Genomic DNA, 21,538 nt, shown 5'->3' with positions numbered 1-21,538 from the left:
CGAGTAAGATAGGTTTCGGCTCCAGGATACATACCGCTGGTCGCAAGGAATCGAGTCCGATGAAATGAAAGAGTGGAGACTTCGGCTCAAAACGAGAAGTTATGAGCAATTGACTAAGGGATCGATCATGAAAACCAATTGAGATCAAGGAAAAGAACGGCAAACGACGACAATTGACATGGTTTTCCTCAATGCCGCCGATACCCTCGGTCATCTTACGGGTCTGACGTCGCCTCCGCTTAGTCACTCAGAGCAATCACGTGGGGCCGCGTTGTGTAACAACCAAAAGTAAACAGACCAAACACTCCATATCGGCTGGTAGCCAGCGCTCCGAACTTTGACCTTCGAATAAATCCATATCGCATCAGACTCCAAGCCCATTGACTACTCGCATGTCTTTGGCTTCGATAATCTCGATATGGACACATTCTCGGCGCGTCTAGCCAGCTTCGATGCTGTGCTGAAGTTGGAAAAGCGAAGATCTTCAACAACAAAGGGCTCCCGCGTGATCGCGTGGCCCCATCAGAGTCCTTCACCCGCCGAGGCATGTGCAGACTGCAGAACCCCTCCTAGCGATTATGATTCTAATGAGAACTTTTGATACAGTTGGCGCATGCCGGCTTCTACTACAAACCATACGAAACGAATCCCGACAACACAACTTGCTTCCACTGTGACCGAGCGTTAGATGGCTGGGAGGAGGAGGACAATCCCATCACAGAGCATCTGAAACACTCCCCGGAATGCGCCTGGGCAATCATGATGGATGTTCAGCAAAATAGTTCCAATCCTGCCACGATAGAGGACCCTAACAGCGAGAGGATCGTACAAGCGCGAATTGGAACTTTCGGGGCGCAATGGCCGCATGATGGAAAACGTGGCTGGCTCTGTCAATCGCAAAGGGTAATATGCTCAGCGCGCTCTTATTGCAGACCAGTACTTACAAAACTCTTAGATGGTTGAAGCAGGGTGGTACTTTTGCCCGAACGATGACAGCGACGACTTGGCCAGTTGTGCCTATTGCAAATTGTCCCTAGATGGTTGGGAGCCCGAGGACGATCCCTTGTGAGTGATTAGTGGAAAAATCGGCTGTTGGTCAGTCAAGCGACTGACGAGCGAATCGATCATAGTGATGAGCACCACCGCCGCTCCCCCGATTGCTCCTTCTTTGTTTTCACACAGCTACCGGGGAAGAAGGGCAAAGGAAGCAAGGCAAAGAAGGGACGTCCTTCCAAGGCATCGTCACGGCTTTCGGTGCAGTCGGTCGCTTCGGTTGCTTCAGAGATTCCGGATGGTTCAGAAATGGACGTCGACGGGGCGATCGATGACAATGTGGTATCGCAGCTGACATCCAAGACCAAAATTACGAAAAAGGGCTCTAAAAGCAAGACGAAGCAGAGCAAACGGGAAGATGGAGAAGGTTCCGGACAGACGGACATTGACAATGCAGAGCATATTAAGCCCGAGCCGCCAAAACAAAAACGCCCCGGAAGACCAAAGAAACGAGTCAGTGAGAAAATTTCAAAGGACGACGAGTCTGGACTTCAAAACGAAGCTACGCCCGTGGAAGAGCCGGCGTTGAAACGTCGCGCTACACGAACGCGCAGCAGCAGTGTGTCCCGCACCTACAAGAGCGAGACCCAGGATCAGCCAATGTCCGATGCAACCTCAGCGGATGAAGGCGGTTTCGATGGGCCTAAGAGAGGCCGGAAGGGTGCGAAAAAAGGGTCCTCCAAGAGTAGAAATGTGTCTGATGTCTCTGTCGTCTCGAAGAACACAACGAGGACACGACTGCCAAGAGATTCGGAGCTTGAGGCTGAGCTTGCAGCAGGTCTCGAAACGGACAATGTTGAACCTATGGATTACCAACCTCAACTGGGGGCTGAGGTGGAAACCGAGTTGGAGAAGACGGCGGAACCTGAAGCGGAGCCTGTGCGGAAGAAGGGTCGGCCTGCGAAGAAGGGCAAAGCTGGGAAAAAGGCAAAGACAATTGCTGAGCCAGAGATCGAGGGCTCGTCGATGATTCCAGAGTCACCTAAAGAGCGTTCTCGCGCCACAACAAAGCTGTCCAGTATGGCCGATCTCACAGATGGCGAGGAAGATGCAAGCGTGAAGCCAAAATCATCAAAGACCTCTAAAAAGAAAGGCACAAAGAGTGCAAAGAGAAAGCAAGAGCTGTCCCAGGAAGAAGAGGTTGCAGTACAAGTGAATGAAAGCGAGCATGATGAACCCGAGCCTATTCCAGAGGCCGGGGAAGAAGCGCCAGCCGCGAAGCCCTCAAAGAAGAAGAGGAATTTGAAGAAAGAGGAAAAGCCCAACAAGGCGAAGCAGGTCAAAGTGCCTGAACCATCTCCTCCGCCAGAAAGTCCGGAAGATGTTCGATACGGGACCCCTCCTGGATCTTCACCGAGTATTGAAGAGTTTGACTCCCCTGACGATCTGCCTGACCAAATCCAGGTCGTCCCGTCCTCAGAGGCACTTTCACCGGAGCAAAAGTCGACTCATGAAAGAACACCAGTGCCGCCGAAGACAACGAAGCGATTTAGTGACATCCCAGCGGAGCAACACTTCGCCCAGTCATTGACGGAATCGCACAGCTCTCAGAGACATTCCCAATTGTCCCTGCGGGTATCACATCGTGCAGACTCACCTGTGCCCGTGTCCCATCAAAGCACGCCTTCCCTTTCGCCGCAGTCCTCTGATGCCGAGAACAGACCACCCTCGGCACTTCCTCAATCCAAGCGACCTTTGGTTGTTGCGTCACCCGATAAGCATAAATCAACCGAATCACCACGCGTAGCCGTTACTCCGTCCCCATCGAAACGCAATCTAAATGCAGGCTTTTCGGCTTCTGTGCACCCCTGGACACCTGTTGATATCGAAGAAGTCTTACTCGGAGCTTCTAGCGACAAGGAGAATGGATATTTGGCCGAGCTCCTCCAGGGTGTCAAAGCCGATCTCACAAGCCCGGAGAAACGAATGACGGTTGAAGCGTGGATCTTGTGGAATGCAAAGAACGGAGAAGAGCGGTTGAAGCGAGAGTGCGAACGACTTGTGAATGAGTTCGAGAAGCAGGCTAATCGGGCCATGCGACGGCTCGAGGCGATCGAGTGCATCGATTGAGATATTGTGTCATATTTCTTGTCCCAGCGTTTTGCGGTATCACTGTTCATCTGGAGTTTGAATGTCAACCTGGTCATGATCACAGGATTTGACAAGGGCGCTGTTGTCTTTTCGGTTCATCATTCTATTGTCCATACCATCATGATTTGAATTCTTGTTGGGCTCTCCGAAACGGTAACCCCCTGTTCTGGAGCAGTCAGAAAGCTACCCAAGGAAGCCATTGATTTGAGGTAAACAGTTCGCCCTAATTTGATGTGGCGGGTATCATAGAAGCACGTGCGTAAGAAAGGAGGAAACCTATGAGAAATGTGAACAACACGTCGAGGTTATCGAGTGCACACGCCGACAAAAAAAAGAAATCAGGCAATGATCCCCAACCGTCCCTCCCAGCTGTCCTCCTCCTTGACCCCATTGCCGCCTTTGCGACGCTTCTCATTGCGCTTGCGCCTCCTTTCCTCTCTCTCCTTTGCCTCAACTTCCTCACGCTCACGTAACCTCTCGCCCAGATCCAGTTGCCAGGCTCTCCGCTCCTCTTCCTCACGCACGCGCTTTTGGTGCGCTAGCATCCGAAGCCTCATCCGCACATCCTCCACACTCGCCCGTGCGACCTCGCCACTCTGCCCAGTCGCAATCAAATGCTGCTTGCTATTGAAATGCTCCACCAGCTGGATATTATCTTTGAACGTGAGATCGCAGTCCTCACAGTAGAACCCAGCTCCGCGACCGCGCTTGCCGAGTGCGGAGCCCGCAGGGACGATCGTTGTTTTGCCGACCATCGCATCGACTTTGAGACGCTCTTGTCGAGCGGACGTTGCGGATAGGGAGCCATAGTCCACGGGGGCATGGTATTTCTTGCCAAGTAGTTTGGCTTCATAGCGGGCTTTGCCTTCGGCTTTGCGCTTGGCTTCCTCATCGGCGGCCTTTTTGGCGTATTCTTCACGATCCCATGTTTTGCGGAATGCAGTGTCTGATGGCTGACCTGCGGCGGTTTGTTTGGACATGGCGATGGTGGTACTTTTTCTTGTATGTGTATGTGCAAGAACAGGGTCGTGATTTTGACTGGTGCGCTTGGCTGTTGAGCTCAGAGAGGGCCTTCCACCAGGTATTCAGGTTATAAAGCCGGTCAATCTTCGAATTCGATGAAGTAATGTTGCTTGCACTGGAGCTTGGATATCATATTCTTATCGCATCCGCCCGGCGGACGGAAGACTTGGAATTAGATAAGCTTCGCGCCTCAGGCACTCAATTTACCTTCGCGTTGACCCAGTCCTCACGTGGTCCTAGTCATGTGAGCTGCTCGTCCGTAGGTCGTGACAGGGCCCCTTTTGGTAGACGTAGTATGACTGTTAATAACTTGTTAATCCTTGTGACATGTTCCATGTTGTTTTTTTAGCACAATTTCATCCAGTCACTATTGGGACTCTTGATTGGGAGTCTATTGAGAGTGTCTGTATCAGATCACAGCCACCTTCAAGTCTGACAATTCCGCTTGGGGACCATGCCAGTGTGAGGCTGAACTATACTGGAAAGAGTGAAACCGGATCCCCACCGCGCAGTATGACTCGCCCAGAAGGCTCCGTGCGGTGACCTGCCCCTCCTAGTGTCAATAGAAGTAGCCCCAGAGTGGCCCCAAAGGCTCTCAGGAAGTGGGCAGTGGGCAGTGGGTAGTGAGGCTCAACCTTCGGATGTCGGCCTAGCCATGTGAAGTGATCGCCAACGTGGCCATTGCCGTCCACCAGGCAACCGTTTTCTTACCCAGTCTGCAAGATAGAAAGAAACAGCAAACAGCACTCAGAGAAGCAAGCGCTTGCATTTTCAGCGTCTTGCTGGTAGAGTGACGACAAGACCACTCAACCATGAGGGAGTCCTCGAGATCGCGAGCGATCAAGCTCATGGACCTTCCGACAGAGCTTCATATGCAAATTGCTTCACTACTGCCATACCCTGATGCTCTTGCTCTCAAGCATACGAATCGCCATTTCCACCAATTTGTCCAGACGGGCGTCGCCCTCAAGGTCGACTGGCTGATCGAGCGCTTTGAAAACAAGCTGGAATGCCCTATGGAAGAGTGCTGCTTTCGCACTGACGAGGCATTTTGCAACTGGCGAATCCGACGGATCATGAAACGGCGTCGACACCATCAAGAGTGCCGACGAGTGGCCGGTGGCTGTAAAGTTGTCGATGGCCAGACTTGTCACCCCGGTTTGATACCACCTTGGTTTCGAAAAGATGCCTGTCGGGAGATGAGCACGACAGCGATCACGCTGTTATACGAAGGTAGGCATGTCTCTTATTCGTCAATCACTCGTTCGAACATATCAGAGAGAATCGGATGCTGTAACAGAATTAGCTGATATTTGTCTCCCTGTTAGCACTGGAAGTTTACACCTTGGCCACTCATTTTGACAGCATCTGGGTCTTTCTGCAGGTCCTTCTGTTACACACCTTCTTTTGGATGCTCAGCCGGTAATCGCCTTCTACGCTGGCCGTTCACGCGCGACACCGGCTACCCTCACTTGGTCTATGGACCGTCGGCATCAGTGGCATGACTGGTGCTTCAAAAAGGGCATCAGGAGGAAAAATCCTGGCGATGTTGCTCGACCCAATGCTAGGCGAACTCGACTCGGATTATCTCCTCTGACCCCCCAGTGACCACAGGATCAAAGGCTGGCAATCTGAAAGGGGCATCGCCTCACGTCAGATGGATCGAGGCAATGATTGCTTCGCATCACTAAATACCTTAATGTTTAATCTAATTGAAGGCCCTTCCATACAAGGCCTCATCAACCGGCGACACGCCGTAGACTTGTGTCCAACACTACGCTTGTTGACAGTTGACACTATGTCCCCAAGAATGACTGCCTGCCGCTTAGGGTGGGGAGATACCGATCGCCAATCGATCCGATCGAGCTTCAGATGCGAGGTATGACCGCGGTTTGGCAACAATGCGGAGCGTTCCATGTCAATCTTCGGTCGGAAGATCTACTTGATCGCGCAGTCGAATCAAATAACCGGTCATGTCAAATTTCCCAACCGGGCTGGAGCTGTCGGTCATTACGCGGATTCCGGATCAATCTGATCGGCTGACGTCACAACGACGTGTGTCATGGAACGGAAGCACAGCGTCTAATGCTGCTGAGCTCTGGTTTCAAGAAGCAATGCATGGTTAGGTAAACATTGTCCTACACATCCGAGGTGCACCGTCATCCCATTATGACAATTGGTTATTAAAGGCCATTACAGACATTTTATTTCTTCTTGCTTCTTTTTCCCTGCCTCCACAACCCCCCGCACATTCAATACCAAACCCTCCATCACCATGTCGACTGAGAACGCTACTATCAACACCTCCACGGGGAAGCACCCCGTTGACCCCTATAAGGCCCAGAACGCCGAAGATCCTCCGTTGCCTCAGAAGGTGGAGGAGCTCGTCGAATTCATTAACCAGGTCAAGTTTGGCATGTTGACCACCAAGCAATCTGACGGCGAATATCTGACCTCGCGATGCATGGCTTTGGCTGCCACTGTAAGTGTAATTCGCCCGTCTCTGTGGACAGAAGCGTCCACAATTCGCAAAGAGACACGCCTCGCCGAGCATCGTCCCTAGACGCCCCCGCCATTCTAGCTCATGTACACAATAGAACTGACTTCTCAATCTCGGATTCCAGGAACACGGCGGCATTGACCTCGTCTTCCACACCAATCTCTTCTCCGGCAAGACCATGGACTTGACCGTCCACCCCCAAGAGACCAACATGTCCTTCCTTGACCCCGTCAGCGGATCATGGGCCTCCATCTCCGGCACCGCGTCCATCGTCTCCGACCCCGCCACCGTCTCAAAGTATTACTCCCCGCAATTGAAGGCCTGGATCGGCGATATGGGCGACGGCGTTCACGACGGCGGCCCAACCGACCCCCGCATTGGAGTCATCAAGTTGGAAGCGAAGCTGGCGACCCATGTCGCTTCGAAGAAGGGTATCCTGGGTCGCGCGATGGATACGGTCAAGGGTGCGATCAAGGGAGATGTGCCTGCTATCAACAGCATTCGGGAACTCAGCTCGGAGGAGCTGGCTGAATGTAAGTTTCTTTTAATTTTCCCGCTCTTCTTGATATTCTTTTGCTCATTGGAATATCTCGTTTTTCTAGGGCGCAAATCTCACCAGGAGTAAATTGCTTCTCTTCTAAATTTGTTCAATTATTTCGTCATGTCACGAATTTCATGAAAGCGAGCTTACTTTCTGAATGTTATGAATATCAAAATAGCCCCTTTCCAGTCAAACAAGACTAATGTTCATGAAAGTAGTCTGGATAAGAAAGTAACTACGTATGTCTATGAGGTAGTAAAGAATGTAACAAAACCTCCTCGTAACAAGGAGCTTCCAGCAAGCCCAAGTGCACTTGCACAACGGGCATTTGCACGTTTCAACAATTGGAGGATTCGAATCATGATGATGACGTTTAAGAAGTTCCGGAGCAGTGTTCTTGAGAGAAATCAAATTGAAATAAAAGGGAAACCCCTGTTGACTTAGGCGTGATGAACTAATCCCACAACATCAACAACCTTGCCATTGTCTCACAGCAATAGTTGGCTGGCAACCAACCCCATCAGAAAACCACACCATTGAGCAATCCCGAATAACGATAGAACCAATACAATCGCGCCATCGAACATAGACCGGGGTATCATGATTGGCCAGTAACTCCTAGATCATGCAAACAAGTAATCAAACAAAGGTAGAAGGAGCAACCAACAAGAAACACCCGAAGCTTCTCAGATCTAATTAGGGTCATCATTAGCATTGCCACTCTCAAATTTGTCTCTGACAGGCCTGCATAGGAACTTACAAGCTTCAGAGGCAGCTTGGCAGGCACGCGGCCGTTGTGCAGCAGCATGGCAATCGACTTCTGAGGAGTCGCCTGGAGCTTGCGATAAGCCTCGCGGATGTGTCGGGGCTCGACGGGAGTACGGCCTTCCTCGGGAGGATCAAAAAGACCTGTCTCGCGCTTGCGTTTCTTATTGTCGGCACCAGAGGCATCTGCACCTCCACGGTTCTTCTCATGATCCTCACGCTCTTTGACCTTCAGCGCTTCCTCGGTCAGGGTTTGGACGATCTCGAAGGTCAGGAAACCAAGGATATCCACGATGTCGTCGTTGGGCTTGGACTCGGTGACGATGCCAAAGCCCGCCCACTCACGGAAACGCTTGCTCTTGCGGTAGGTGAAGGAGGCTTGACGACACTCTGACCAGACAACGTACTCCTCCTTGGTCATGTGCTTGGTGCGTTCATCGGCGGCTGCCAGGCGCTGGAGGGTGGCGTAGTTTTGCTCTTCCTCCTCTTCATCTTCCTCATCTTCGCGCTCTGGGATCTGAACCGAGAAGAAGCTGTTGACATCCCAAGCAAGACCGACCTTGGCGCGCTTGTTTTTGGGCTTGGACGCAACGTCCTGAGGACCCGCTACGACACCGGCTGCGTCGTCGGCAGCGGCAAAATCAGCTGCATCGGCACCACCCTTGTCGTCAGAGTCCTTGACGTTCTTACGAACGTCCTTCCAAGACAGGAATGTACGGAGGCGGGAGACCTTGGCCTTATCGTGACGGATCAAGAAGATCAAATCATCGGTAGAAATCGAGCGTGAGCCACGGCGAGCAGCCATTTGAGCTCCACGGGTGAGCTATGAAGCGGTGAGCGGCACATCGTGTGATAGCCAAGAGGTGGGTGAGTGTAGTGTGAACTTACGATTTCCAAGACTTGCTCGCGCGTGATGTCTTCGATGAGTGTAGTCGTTTCTACGGAGGCTTCAGCAGTCTCACCAGAGACAAACATCATCTGAAGGAGGAGCTCGTCAGTAAAAGGGTAGTCGAACAGAGCAGCGCTCGGATACATGAAGCTGTCAAAATCCATCTCGTCTTCGGCGTCGTAAGTCTCGCTGATGGTACCGGCAGGTTCAGCAGGCTTCGTTTCGTGATCACTCTTGGATTTCCTGTTCTTTCCGCAAAAGCTGAATGCACCGGTCTTGTGGTGACCGTCGTAGAACGAGGAGGTATCACTTGCGTCGGACAGCCTTCGAGAAGAAGATTTAAACAGACGAGGCGCTTCAAAGCCAGCAGTAGAGGGCGGTGTGGGATTCTGAACACCCTGAGCCAGTGCAGGTACGTGGGTGGGCGAATCCGAGATGTATTCCAGACAGGTCGAGTAATGCGAGCAGGAGCTCAGACTACGGGCATCATCGGAGATCAGGATCGGTTTGAACGACCACTTGGGTCTCAGCTGAGCTTTCAGGGCCGCCATGATTCACTTCCTCAGACGCAGGCTGGGAAAAAGTAATGCACTGAACACCAAGCGTACTGAAAACCAAGTGCAGCCGATATTTCGGAGTTGGGCGGGCTGTCACTCAGTCTCAGGTCACAAATGGATGTGGACTTCGACAAGAGCGGGTTGATCTGACTGTGAGAGGTGACTCTAACCGATGACAATGAGCCAACAAGAGACGAGTAGGGACTTGAGACGACACGAAGCTGAGAGATGATGTTGGACGAAAGTGGATGCGTGCAAGAAGCTGAAATGAAAAAGAGCGATGTGATGGCAATAACTCTCACACGCGGTCCCCAGGCGACATTGATGAGTACGGTGAACCGAGAAAGAGATGATTCACAAGCGCACATTATGTGAACAAAAGCGCGTGTGCGACAATACGACGAGGGTATTGTATCCCCAAAGTCGCAATTCCTCACCAAGTCACATTAAGACTCCTGACTTGGCTCCAGCCCGAAGACGACGAAAAGAAACGCCGCTGAATTGCATATAAAGCAACCGGCCTGGGCGGCTCCGCTTCGCGGCCGCTGGCAGACACCATAGGAATGCGAAACCCTCAATACGAGTCTTCACATTTGGAGCGGTTCGTGCACTCAAGCCTTGAATATATAATCGACGGCCGACGAGAGATGGAACAAGACACAGCTATGTTGCCGAGATGATCTGGAAGATATTGTAGGTCTATGTGAGTACATACCTGCTGGATCTCCTGGCGATACTTGGGTTGACGATCGGAGCTCATCTTGATAGCTTCCGACGTGAATCCACGTGGTTGTTATGACTTAGAGATAGTGAGATGGCCTTTAAGTGCCTGTAAGGTAACTATACGCTTCAATCTTGGTCACCGGTGGAACAAAAAAAGACTTCAATCACCCGTTCGAGGGAGCAATATCGGATGAAACGTTGAGAGAAGAATCCGGGAACAGATAAAGACAAGGATGACGATAAGGATGCCGATACCGATACGGGTATCGATAAGCTGGAGCTTTTAAACAAAAGCGGTGTCTTTATCTAGATGAGAGCGAGGTTCTGCCGCGGGGCAAATAATCATTTCCGTCTGCCTTGAGAATGAAAATCCAGGATATTGAGATTAGAGAGGTAACCAAAGTTTGAAAAAGACAGTAACCATGCTGCACCTCGTGGGTCTGGGTCTTGCGGATGAAAAGGACATTACTGTCCGGGGATTGGAGATTGTGAAGAAAGCTGAGCGTGTCTATCTGGAGGCGTACACAGCCGTTCTGCTGGTGGACAAAGAGAAGCTTGTGAGTTCTATGCGGAGCTACGGAGCTCCTTCCAATTGATATCTCAATTAACTATGAGAGGAATTTGTGACTGACGGAAATGCTCAAAATGATTAGGAAGCGTTCTACGGCCGTCCCGTCATCGAGGCAGACAGAGAGCTAGTCGAAACTGGCAGTGATGAGATTCTTGCCGGTGCCGATAAGGCTGATGTCGCCTTCTTGGTTGTCGGTGATCCATTCGGGTAGGTCAAGATATACCAAAGGGGCACAAATGTTTGCCGGGATCTAAGAATCAAGGTATTAACCGCCACCATCATTAGTGCCACAACACACACCGATCTCGTCCTCCGCGCACGCGAGTTGAACATTCCCACAAATGTTGTCCCCAATGCCTCGATCATGTCCGGCATTGGCTGCACTGGTCTACAGCTGTATAACTTCGGACAAACCGTCAGCATGGTCTTCTTCACCGAGAACTGGAAACCCTCTTCATTCTACGACAAAGTCCGCGAGAATGTCCAGATTGGTCTGCACACGCTTGTTCTGCTCGACATCAAGGTCAAGGAACAATCTATGGAGAACCTAGCCCGTGGCCGTCGGATCTTCGAGCCTCCTCGCTATATGACCGTGGCACAATGCGCTAGCCAGATGCTGGAAACTGAGGAGACTCGGCAAGAAGGTGTTTACACCGAGGATAGCTTGGCTGTGGGTGCGGCCCGCGTCGGTGCGCCGGACCAGAAGCTCGTTGTGGGAACGTTGAAGGAGTTGAGCACGGTGGAGATGGGTGCTCCGCTGCACAGCCTGGTCTTGTTGGGCCGGAGGACGCATGATTTGGAGCGGGATTATATCCGGCAATTCGCTGTGAACCAGGAGACTTTTGATGCGAGCTACGTCAAGGGCTACGGTGCATCTTCATAAAGTTGATGTTAAGCACACTGTACATGTATGTGACCACATGGCCTCGAAAAAACAAGGTAGTCGTGTGAGGAACTCTCAAGCTGTTTACCCTTGGTGTGGAAGCTCGAGGATTTCATCCACGCTGTCTCGAAAGTGGTACGGGTAAGATTAAAAGGGCTTATGGAAAGATCTATGATATTAGGCCTGACTGAGGACTCATTTATGCTACAAGCCAAAGATGCATGGATCATTTTATCAAATAACTTGTGCTAATGAGCAAAGAGAACAGCGAAAAGTGGAGAGAATTGGAAGGGTTGGGCATCACAACAAAACTATTGAAATGTAGTCGAGAAAGGATCACCCAGATCTAGACGACCATGCGACAACCAAGGAAATGGCCACTAGAGACTGATAAACGCCGGAGCAAATGCACATAAAGTCCAGCCTTGGACCACATCAAAGGACAGGAAAGAGTGAAAAAAGTATACATCATATCATACAGGGACTCCACTCAATGGCCGTGCTCTAATTCATCTTCCTCCCCCGGGAGATAGATTTCATGACCTGAGCCTTCATATACAAATATGGCGGCCACACAGCCAAGGACCGACACAAGAGCCACAAGCCACCAGGCAAATCCAATGGTACCTATTTCCAATCCATAGCCATACCAAGCACCGGAGAATATGGGACCGATGGTGCGGAAGGCAGACGACACAGATTGACCGATGCCATGCATTGTGCCCAGCACCGAAGGATGCGGGGAACAGTTATTGAGTAGAATGATAGAGGTCGGCAGAGTGAATGTTCGAGCAGTAACCTGGAGGAGAAGCACAACGATGATCCAGAACCAGACCCAGGGTCCATTTGCCTGACCGGGGGGTGGTGTGGTGGACGGCGCAAGGGACATATAGGGGGCTAGGGCGTAAGCCAGAGGGAACAGCGCGAGGAAGTACTGATAACTTTTGGCTGTACCCAAGCGGCCGTTAATCGATGGATAGATGGTGAACTGCAGAAGCATACCGATCATGCCGAGTATCGAGGTTGCGAATCCGACACTTTGAGGCAGCATGCCCAAACCACCGGTGAAGATGAACGGCAGGCTTCGAGGGGGACTGTTCGGGTCGTTCGGATCATAACGCGGTGTCGACAGGAAAAGTAGCCATAGATTATTGAAAGCTCTGAGAGTCCATCGTTGTCAGTAAAAATGAGAGGGCGGTAATCACGAGAAGTGCCCAAAGGTAACCAATTCTTACCCCATTTGAAAGTCGAAGAACGCCTGCGCCACAAGAGTACACAGCACGTTCTTTGTCCAGATCCTGCGGAATGGCAGGGTACGCTTGACACTCCCGGGTCGCGACGCTTTCTCCTCCATCTCGTAGCTCTCGGAGCGATCCGTGTGCCGCCCGAGCAAAGGGCCATCCTCGTCGTACTCGTGAAGAGGAAGCCTGGAGTATAGCGGAGAAGATTTTCCGAGGACGGTTCTTACACTGCGCGCAAGAAGCTTCAGCGCGGCGGATCCAAGACCAGGCTTCCCTTTGCAGGAGAGAAGAGTCTGTGGAGGAAATCAGCGAGTGCTCTTTGGAATTGAAATTACCGCTTGCACAGATGTGAGATTTCTTACCTCCTCTAGACCGTAGCCCACCAGAGCGGCACAGCTGGACATGAAGAAAAAATTGGCCAGCATGGGCAAAGCATAGGGATACTTGACAAGCCATTGTACTCCGGTTTCACCGCCAAAGGAGGAATTGGGCCCAAACAGACGGGGATAGCTTCTGACTGGATCAGCCAGCAAACCGCCCATGACTGTGCAATGCATGTCAGCTGGAAGCTCACAATCCCCTCGGGCCTACTGCAACATGCCGAGGCCCATTTCTCGCAGGATCAAGACTTACCAGGACCAAAGAGAGACGCAACGTTGAAACCAACGGGCAAAATCAAAAAAGCACGTGAATGGTATTTCTTCTCCTTGACGTTTTCCGCAATCATCGTCCGAATGATACCGACGGTTCCATTGATAGCGCCACCAAATGAGCGCCAAAAGACGGCCTGCGCAAACGATGTCGCAAATGCTACTCCCAAGCACGAGATGGCCGTTCCCACGAGGCCTACCAGCAGCACAAAACGACGGCCACCCCATTCAGCATCTGCGACCCGACCCCATGGTATGGCGGTCGCAAATTGCGCCGCGGTGAATGCGCCCTGCAGTATTCCCGCTTGCGTCGCCACGTCCGCATCGGAGAGATTTTCGTCAAAGGACTTTAATTGGTAAAACATGTAAGCCTGGAGCGAGGCGATCTGAAGAAAATCAAAGACCCGACAGAGGCCGAGCAGGATTAATTGGCCCTTTCGCGGTAACGACATCCACGTCACCGGGCCCGCCTGCGGCGCAACGGGGACAGGAATGCCCTCGGCGGCGTTCAGTTCAGACTCTTGCACTGCTAGAATCGCCGATGCGCCTTGAGATTGCGAACGACTGCGCACATGCTGACTTTTGCGAGCCGTGTGATCCATCGAGGTGTTGCGCAGCATGTCGTGAGCATTGGCACTGTCGTGTGGACGGTCGTGCAGATGGGGAGATTCAGGCGGAGAGAAGCCCTCGTCGACGCTGGCGAGGGAATGCGTCGATTCGCGGCGACGTCGAGATGGATGTGGGTATGCAGAGTCGGGTGAGTCTCCGGATGTCTGCGACGCACCTAGATGACGAAAGCCACTGGACCAAGAGGTCGTGCGCGCGTGGCGGGCATTACTCGATTTATGGGTGGTCGGCGGCTGGAACTTGGCCGGCATGAGGGGAGGAGAGGGGGAGGGCGATGGGGAATGTAAGGTATGTGTAAGCTTCGGATAAGAGAACCCGCATTGGAACCCGCCAGGGTAGAATCAATGCTAGGCCGGAAGGACAGGAAAAGAGTGGTAGAGCACCACTCCAGGGCCAGCTTGAGGAGAGCTGCTAGTGCTCTAGACACGTCGAGAACAGGATTGGAGTTGGGGAGAGGAGGGGGGGGGGGGGGGGGGGGGACACAAGAAAGCAGGGCTGCTAATGCAATTGACAAAGTCAGGATGGTACGACTCCTGCGGTTGCGGTTTCACGTGGTTTGCGTCGCTATTTGATGTAGGTTTCTCTCCTTTGGGAACACCGTTTCGTGTCCAAATCGCAGGCAATGCTTCTTTTCGGAATCTTCGATGAGTATATCAGAATTCAGAAGTGGATCTGGGGTTTGCGAGAATGGGAAAATATCCAAGGACAATCTCGAGTCACATGGAGAAATTGAAATGGGATTATGGGAGCAAGATGCCAGGAGATAAGCGGTGGTCAGCATCATTTCCATCGTCTGGACTCTGGAGTAAATAATGCTAATTAGATCATACGCATTTCGCTCCCTCTGCATTTCACTTGATTTTAATTTTCTTATTTTCCCGTTGTTTAGTGCATGAGGCTGACCGCGGCATCGGGTAAAGCTACGTATGTCCAACTATACGCAGTACGCACCTTACCCCAAAGGATTCAACCTCTCATGACCAGACCGTCGGGCATCCTTGAGAATACTCGGCCTCGGCGTTTCTCTGAGATATGAATGGTGAAGACTGAATCCACTGACAGCTCGATACCATGGATGAGACTGTGATCGTTGTGATCGTTGTGGCTCGCTTGGTCGGCTTTTGACAGAATACAATGCGTTCATAGATTCGCTAAGTTATCATACAGTAGGTGAGTACACCAATACAATAGCACGACATTTTGATGGTAACGCCATGCCGTATATCAACTTATCGGGATCAAATCAGAGTAATATCAGTCGGCAGGGCATATCCCAGGTTTCGTAAGACTCGATTGAGATTTGAGATAGGAACTTCGCACGTCCGACTATTCTCAATCGCTGGTGGAAAACCACTGTTTGTGCTATTCGAGACGAAGGCACAGCGGGATACGTTAGTAACGTTACTATATGTCCTCATTTTTCGGAATAGCTGGTCGTAATAAGACAAGGTTACGCATGCTGCATAGCTACTTGGTGAGAGTGGGTTGCGAAGAACAATGCCATGGAACGGCAGCTCTCGCATAGATACCCCATCTTGAAAGAGGATCCAGGCGGATATGCGAACCGATGTCCTCCACCGTCGACTACTACGCGTTCATCGTCGTTGCAATCTTCCTAAACCTTTGTATCTAATCCAATCGTACAGGTGTCAGGAGGCACCTACTCAAGTCAATGTGATTTATCTTGCCCTTTGCAATGTACATGCCCTTGAATTGCGCAGGCCCTTACACTCCTTCTGTAGAAGCCTCGGTCCTTCCGAGAATGCCATCTTGATACCTTGGCTATCTTCTGCACGAAGCCCTCGGGCTCTTCTATACACGAGCACTCGACCCGAGGTTCTGGCTCACAGCCATTTCTCCCTATCTTTTCTTGACTCGATTCCCCAGCTCAATTGACACGACAACGGATAATCACATACTGTAACCGTGTAACTGTAACTGACTGCCTATACCTTACTTGCACAGCACTTACTGTTCCGAGCTTGCGACGACCGCTCCACCCGCCCTGTCGAGCCCTACGGCTCTTCCACCTTCTCCCTTTTCCTCCCCCTGAACAAGTGGACCGCCTGGAGGACAGCGACATCAAATAATCCACCCGCCCAGCCAGACCCATCCGACTGCCGACAAGGCAGTCTTGGCACTCGACTGGCCTCCTCTCATTTGCCGCGGTGTCCATCTGTACACAAGACCTACGTGGCAAGCGAAAGCCGAGCCCGCGACCGGAACTCGCGAGTGGAAATGTGGAGATTTGGAAAAGACGGGATCGGTTGGCAGAGTGGATATGGTGGAGTCAGGTCCAAATTGGCGATGATGCAAGATGCATTGAGAAGGTTCCGCTTGGATTTGTTCTTTCTCGAAGGTCGGAGATTGGAATCGGGTTTGGCATGATTGTGCCATTGTGGTTATGCTTGTGATTATTATTTTCGTGACTTGTTTCCCCGGAGCTCCTTCGCAGGTTTCTCTTACTGTATTTGATTTTGTCGGTCTGCTCACTGCTCAGTGCTGAGTGCTCAGCTGCTGTAGTCTTTGCAATACAATCTGGTAATGTCTCTACATACATATAGCCCAGAGAATGCAGTATTCAAGGTCGACTCTGCTTATTTACCTTTGTGCTTTGAATGATCATTCGATCAAGTTATTGTTAATATTTTCTCCGTCTATAGGATTGTATTGATGAGTAGTGCTACACTTCGATTCGGCATTCCATGGCCTATGACATGCAGCCAAGGCAATAGATTACATACCGTACAATCGCATATTTTTTACAATACATGAATACATACGAGTTTACAGCACCGGAGCACGGTCATACGGTTATACAAGTAAAGTCAAACAATACATTATACAAACATCCAAGATCAACAATAAAGTTCCATCACATCGAGCATACGCAAGCTTCCACGCCGGCACACCCAAACTCAGTCCCAGGTATAATAAGCCCAGCCCACCTGGCGCTGGCAGGCCTAAGCACATTGGACCTCCAACATTGAATTGCGCACTACGACAGATAGCGTGGAATTACTCTCCATCTCTCCATGTACCTGGCCTGAAACCAGCGCGGAGCGGAAATCATAGCCAATGTTAGTTGGAAGTCAGAACACGCGGCACATAGCCACATACACTAGGAGTAGGAGTAGGAGTAGGTGGAACATGCAGTCAAACTCTCCGCTGTATCATCGACGCATCCGATTGATTAGCAATTATGCACTCGATCGTCAGTGACCCAGCTAGAAGGAGATGCCCGGTCCCGAGTCCCGACATCGCCGAGCTCCGTTCAGGGAAGGGGATACACTGGCAAACTGCAACTGTACAATCTACAATGGCCTTCTGCTCTGCCCCGTGGCTAGCTCATACCTAGATACGGTCATCAATTTTCAACAAGCATTCGCTTGATACTCTCACAGTCTGAGTGAACTACCTGTATGCTTGGCTCAAGCAAGTATCATCGGATTGCCCAGTACTACAGTGTGAATGATAGACGTGTCCCAGCAGCCGACTCCATTCAGCATGGGAAGACTCAAAATTGTGGCCACAACTTCGTTCTTATATACTACTCAGGAAATTAGTATTATTTACTATTTACTATGTAGTGTGAGTTGCAATCCAATGACTCCATACCTTATCTTCGCACGTTCGAATCAACCCCGTAACCGAAAAGTACACGCGTCTCCGTCGTCCCAGGCTCCAAATCCAGACATTTCATCGAAAGAAACGTACCCGTCGGAAACACTAAACTTTTCAACGCATGCTTGGATTCGCGGTCTTACCAGTTCTTCTTTACCAGCGCCCATGAGCAAGATTGACTACGGTAGATTTAGATTGAGGTTCACTTGGAAAAAAAAAAAAAAAAAAACAAAAAAAAAACAAAAAAACAAAAAAAGGTGCTGTTGTCAATTATCGTTGCCAAATAACCAGTTAGCCCCGCTGATCGACTCAGGGGCGTGGCATTGTGAAACCACCGTCGCGGTTTCAGATCCTCCTGGTTTCCGGTACAGTTCTGGACTCAAGACATATGTTGAGAACTCGGCAAGTTGGAGCAAAAGCTACGTCATGACTAGGGCTGGGAATGTCTGGACGGGGTGATCAGCGCCGGTCAAACTGCTGACTGTCAAGAAATCCGATACTCGTTAGTGAGTAGTCGAGTACAGTACCTACTACCTAGCTACTGATCCTCTAGGACTGGACAGTTGCGACCTGGACAAGCTCTGGGGGGAGTTTTGAATGTGTCACTAATATGATCGACGCTAATATCGACAATCCAAGGGTCATGAGGATTGCAGAAGTCGAGAGATGACACATGCAGGTCGGTTACCGGACATTTCATTCTCTCCGCTCGCGCGGAGGAGCAGTACGATCAGTAAGAGGAAAATATTTCATCTCCTCTCTCATCCTCGTCCATCGCCGCCAATTCCACCATGGGAGGTGATGCTTTGACCCCTGCAGGGCCCCCTGGTAGGGCACGCTATTCACAGGCGTTGGATTCCCTGACTCGTCATCTGACAACTCCAACTCCTGGCGATTCAAATAATATCGATAGCCAAAGTATATGCCAGCGAGCAATTGAATGACGACGGCAATCGCAAGACCCCACCGGAATGAATCTGTGCAAAGTGTAAGCCGGAGTTTGCGGTTTCTTTCTTCCGTGGTTGACTATAAAATCACTACGGCAAGGGATTGAAGGGGGGGGGGGGGGGGGGGGGGGGGGGGGGGGAAATCATATGACACTTACTCCCAGGCGGTCCTCCCCCTTCTTTGACCGATTCTGTATCCGAGGACAAGGACGAGTTCGACTCCGAATGGATATGTGGAAAGCCCGAAGGATAGGACCAGATGCCTTCTTCGTACTTTGCATCAATCCACGGCACGGTTTTCACACCAGCCGTTGGAATGTGCGGCTCGGCTCCCTCCTCACCCGGAAATCCATAGGCGAAAGTATCGAGACAAGTATCCATCTGACAGAACTCGCGAAGAGCTGACGACGGCACAAAGGTATACTTGACCTCGGACATTCCAAGCTCTTGGCCGTCCGCGCCAATCGCACCTGCTCGTGTCCACGGGAAATAAGCGGGATGAATGAATTCCGTCTCAAAGCCAGTCTTGGGCGCCTCCGCTAAAAGTTCCCAGGGACCAGTGGCGTTTTGAGCGCCAAAGAAGCGCCACGTCTTCACTTGTGTGGCGCCATTCCAACTCACGTAGAACTGCAAGGGAGAGACGGGTGTGCCGGCACGGGAATATGACCAAAGAGCCGGGGAATCGGTGGGGGTCCCTTCCCACTCGAATTTCTGGGCACGGTAGTTCATCACGACGTTTTCGGCAAATCGTGCCCACAAGACCAAATTGCCGTCTGGATCATGTTCCGATACAAAGGGATTGTTACCCCAGCCTGCAAACACATTCTGATTCGGCAGAACTTGTAGGTTTCCTTGGCTGGAGCTGACGAGATCAGACACTGCGGGTGCATACTCGCGAATCTGCGTCGCGGTCTTCTCCACATGGTCAATCAAGACGATCATCCCAGATGAAATGGGATGAGTCTGGTTGAAGCCGTTATACCCATTGTTGTAGAAGGAGATGACTGAGTGGGTGGTGTTCTCAAACAACCATCTCGCGTCATGTTGCTGCGAGAAACTAAAATTGATGTTGCGAAACGTCGGTTTTGCTCCGTGCAATTGCCACATGATGGAGCCATCCCGGCCCGAGATTTTGTAGATGGCAGAGGTGTGACGGGAGGAGATCAGATAGTCTCCGTCGTCATTCTTGTCCACCGAATTGATATGGAAGTAGTCCCACGGCTCGAGCGCATGCAGCCCGGTTCCTGACGTATCGGTATGCGAGGGCCAAGTGTAGCTCAATGAAGGATCGACGTGATCGAGAGAGCGCCACTCGAACAAGACCTTGCTCGTCTCAATCTCCACTTCCTGAAAGACGCTCTCCATGATCCACCCCATGCCGGTGCGAACATTCCAGGGACTCATGTCAAACTGCCGCTGCTGGTACACCGTCATGAGGGCGCTTCGACCGTCGTCGATTGGGCGAAACTCGTGCATGTCGCTAGCCGCCATCCCACCGCCAGGCTGGACCGATCGTACAATCCGGTACGATTTGTCCAAGATGACTCCATGACCCCGACAGTATCCCTTTTGCTGATCTCCTTGGAAGAAGCACAGGTGGTCGGCACCTTTGTATTTGCAGACATGGATACCATGGGCGTTTCCCGGTCCAGACACGCCCCATCCGCTCCATATAAGTTCCTGTCGCCGACTAGTCAGCGTCCGTGGGTCGTTGCACCTGTACGATGAGCACACGGGTTGGTCATCGGCTCGAACCTACCCCGTTGTTATCGAAGATGTATGGTCCCGAGTTCGCTGCCTCATATGGCGCGATAAAGATATACCCCGGTGCGAGCTTCTCTGGAATCGTTTTTTCGATGTTGAGAATCAAAGGAGAAATGTCGGGCCGCTGTGGGGAGACGCATGATGATCAATTAGATAGGTAGGACTTCACGACGACGCCAAGGACAGGTATAGTGCAGACTACAGACTGCAGAAGGCTCTGGCTCGCGTCAAAGGCACGGTCGGCCGAGCTATTCAATCGAGCAAGGACTGAGCCCGGAAAGAAAGAACAACAGATCGCAAAGGATACTCACCGATTTGTAAAAGGCGACGTCTTCGGCAATGGCTCTATGCAGGAAGCAGAGCAGTAGCAGTCCGCCGAGGTAAAGCACAGGCGGGACGGAGAAGCTCGTCATGGAGACGGAAAAGGGCGACGATCATGAACCTCGATGGATATCACATCGGCACATCACGAAGGAATTAAAAGAAGAAAGATGCTGTGGCCAGCGAGAAGAAGAGTGAATCGCAGATGTGGAGTACGAACTGATCCGGGCAGGCATGTAGGGAGAGCAGGTTCGCAGCCCGGATGGATCATCAAATCTTCATCATCCCGGAAGTATCGTACCGAGGAACTGGCTCCAGAAGCCTGGAGGAGGCCGAGGGGGTGGAGGAAAGGAGGGACCCTCCGTACGACGGAGTGACTGACCGTCAGATGGGGTTGAGCCAGGCAGTAGGCTGTAGGGCTGTACATACGAAGGCTGTACATACGAAGGCATGATCTCACCCTTGTCCAGGCAAGAAGAGCAAGATCTCCTCCCTCTACCTCCTTGGTGTGTTGGTCTCGGTCGCGATAACTGTCCAAAGCTGTGCGGATCGGGCTCGTTCACCCACCTTGAAGCTGGCCGTGAGTTTCCGGTCGTATCAGCGAAATACGCGTCGTAATCGTACAGTTTTGAGTATGTAATGTGTAATTGGGTATGCCATTGACTCTGCCCGGACGCCGTGTTCCGCAGCGCAAAGAGCGGAGCCCCCCGTCGAGGTTCTCACTGGCGGAGTCAGTCTTCAACTGCCGGGATAAGACGCAAGCCACGC

General features: G+C 51.4%; 8 protein-coding genes across 8 annotated transcripts; 4 read left to right on the top strand and 4 right to left on the bottom strand.

The window, feature by feature from the left end:
* Positions 1 to 418: 418 nt before the first annotated feature.
* Positions 419 to 3,123, top strand: N7539_002498 (baculoviral IAP repeat-containing protein; the record flags this gene model as incomplete). Its single annotated transcript, XM_056932101.1, has 4 exons — positions 419 to 544; positions 607 to 903; positions 956 to 1,065; positions 1,131 to 3,123. The coding sequence occupies 4 exons, from the start codon at positions 419 to 421 to the stop codon at positions 3,121 to 3,123; spliced, it is 2,526 nt and encodes an 841-aa protein (XP_056792060.1).
* Positions 3,124 to 3,482: 359 nt separating this feature from the next.
* N7539_002497 (U4/U6-U5 snRNP complex subunit SNU23) lies at positions 3,483 to 4,124 on the bottom strand (the record flags this gene model as incomplete). The annotated part of the gene is made up of 1 exon (XM_056932100.1): positions 3,483 to 4,124. The coding sequence occupies one exon, from the start codon at positions 4,122 to 4,124 to the stop codon at positions 3,483 to 3,485; it is 642 nt and encodes a 213-aa protein (XP_056792059.1).
* Positions 4,125 to 4,979: 855 nt separating this feature from the next.
* N7539_002496 (uncharacterized protein) lies at positions 4,980 to 5,593 on the top strand (the record flags this gene model as incomplete). The annotated part of the gene is made up of 2 exons (XM_056932099.1): positions 4,980 to 5,400; positions 5,496 to 5,593. The coding sequence occupies 2 exons, from the start codon at positions 4,980 to 4,982 to the stop codon at positions 5,591 to 5,593; spliced, it is 519 nt and encodes a 172-aa protein (XP_056792058.1).
* An 849-nt stretch (positions 5,594 to 6,442) lies between these two features.
* Positions 6,443 to 7,292, top strand: N7539_002495 (blue light-inducible protein Bli-3; the record flags this gene model as incomplete). The annotated part of the gene is made up of 3 exons (XM_056932098.1): positions 6,443 to 6,649; positions 6,792 to 7,200; positions 7,270 to 7,292. The coding sequence occupies 3 exons, from the start codon at positions 6,443 to 6,445 to the stop codon at positions 7,290 to 7,292; spliced, it is 639 nt and encodes a 212-aa protein (XP_056792057.1).
* A 602-nt stretch (positions 7,293 to 7,894) lies between these two features.
* On the bottom strand, positions 7,895 to 9,413 carry N7539_002494 (transcriptional regulator SPT3; the record flags this gene model as incomplete). Its single annotated transcript, XM_056932097.1, has 3 exons — positions 7,895 to 7,900; positions 7,969 to 8,796; positions 8,862 to 9,413. The coding sequence occupies 3 exons, from the start codon at positions 9,411 to 9,413 to the stop codon at positions 7,895 to 7,897; spliced, it is 1,386 nt and encodes a 461-aa protein (XP_056792056.1).
* A 1,151-nt stretch (positions 9,414 to 10,564) lies between these two features.
* dph5 (diphthine synthase) lies at positions 10,565 to 11,596 on the top strand (the record flags this gene model as incomplete). Its single annotated transcript, XM_056932096.1, has 3 exons — positions 10,565 to 10,699; positions 10,796 to 10,920; positions 10,999 to 11,596. 3 exons carry the CDS (start codon positions 10,565 to 10,567, stop codon positions 11,594 to 11,596), a joined length of 858 nt encoding a protein of 285 aa, XP_056792055.1.
* Positions 11,597 to 12,086: 490 nt separating this feature from the next.
* On the bottom strand, positions 12,087 to 14,365 carry N7539_002492 (putative MFS transporter; the record flags this gene model as incomplete). The annotated part of the gene is made up of 4 exons (XM_056932095.1): positions 12,087 to 12,756; positions 12,832 to 13,130; positions 13,200 to 13,381; positions 13,471 to 14,365. 4 exons carry the CDS (start codon positions 14,363 to 14,365, stop codon positions 12,087 to 12,089), a joined length of 2,046 nt encoding a protein of 681 aa, XP_056792054.1.
* A 4,069-nt stretch (positions 14,366 to 18,434) lies between these two features.
* N7539_002491 (arylsulfotransferase family protein) lies at positions 18,435 to 20,862 on the bottom strand (the record flags this gene model as incomplete). The annotated part of the gene is made up of 4 exons (XM_056932094.1): positions 18,435 to 18,715; positions 18,844 to 20,365; positions 20,445 to 20,573; positions 20,761 to 20,862. 4 exons carry the CDS (start codon positions 20,860 to 20,862, stop codon positions 18,435 to 18,437), a joined length of 2,034 nt encoding a protein of 677 aa, XP_056792053.1.
* Positions 20,863 to 21,538: the final 676 nt, after the last annotated feature.

Source organism: Penicillium diatomitis (genome assembly GCF_028827545.1).
Source record: "Penicillium diatomitis strain IBT 30728 chromosome Unknown utg000003l_segment0_segment0, whole genome shotgun sequence".
Taxonomy (NCBI): domain Eukaryota; kingdom Fungi; phylum Ascomycota; class Eurotiomycetes; order Eurotiales; family Aspergillaceae; genus Penicillium; species Penicillium diatomitis.
The sequence above is the reverse complement of the archived record's forward strand: the minus strand, read 5'-3'. Positions and strand labels throughout refer to the sequence as shown.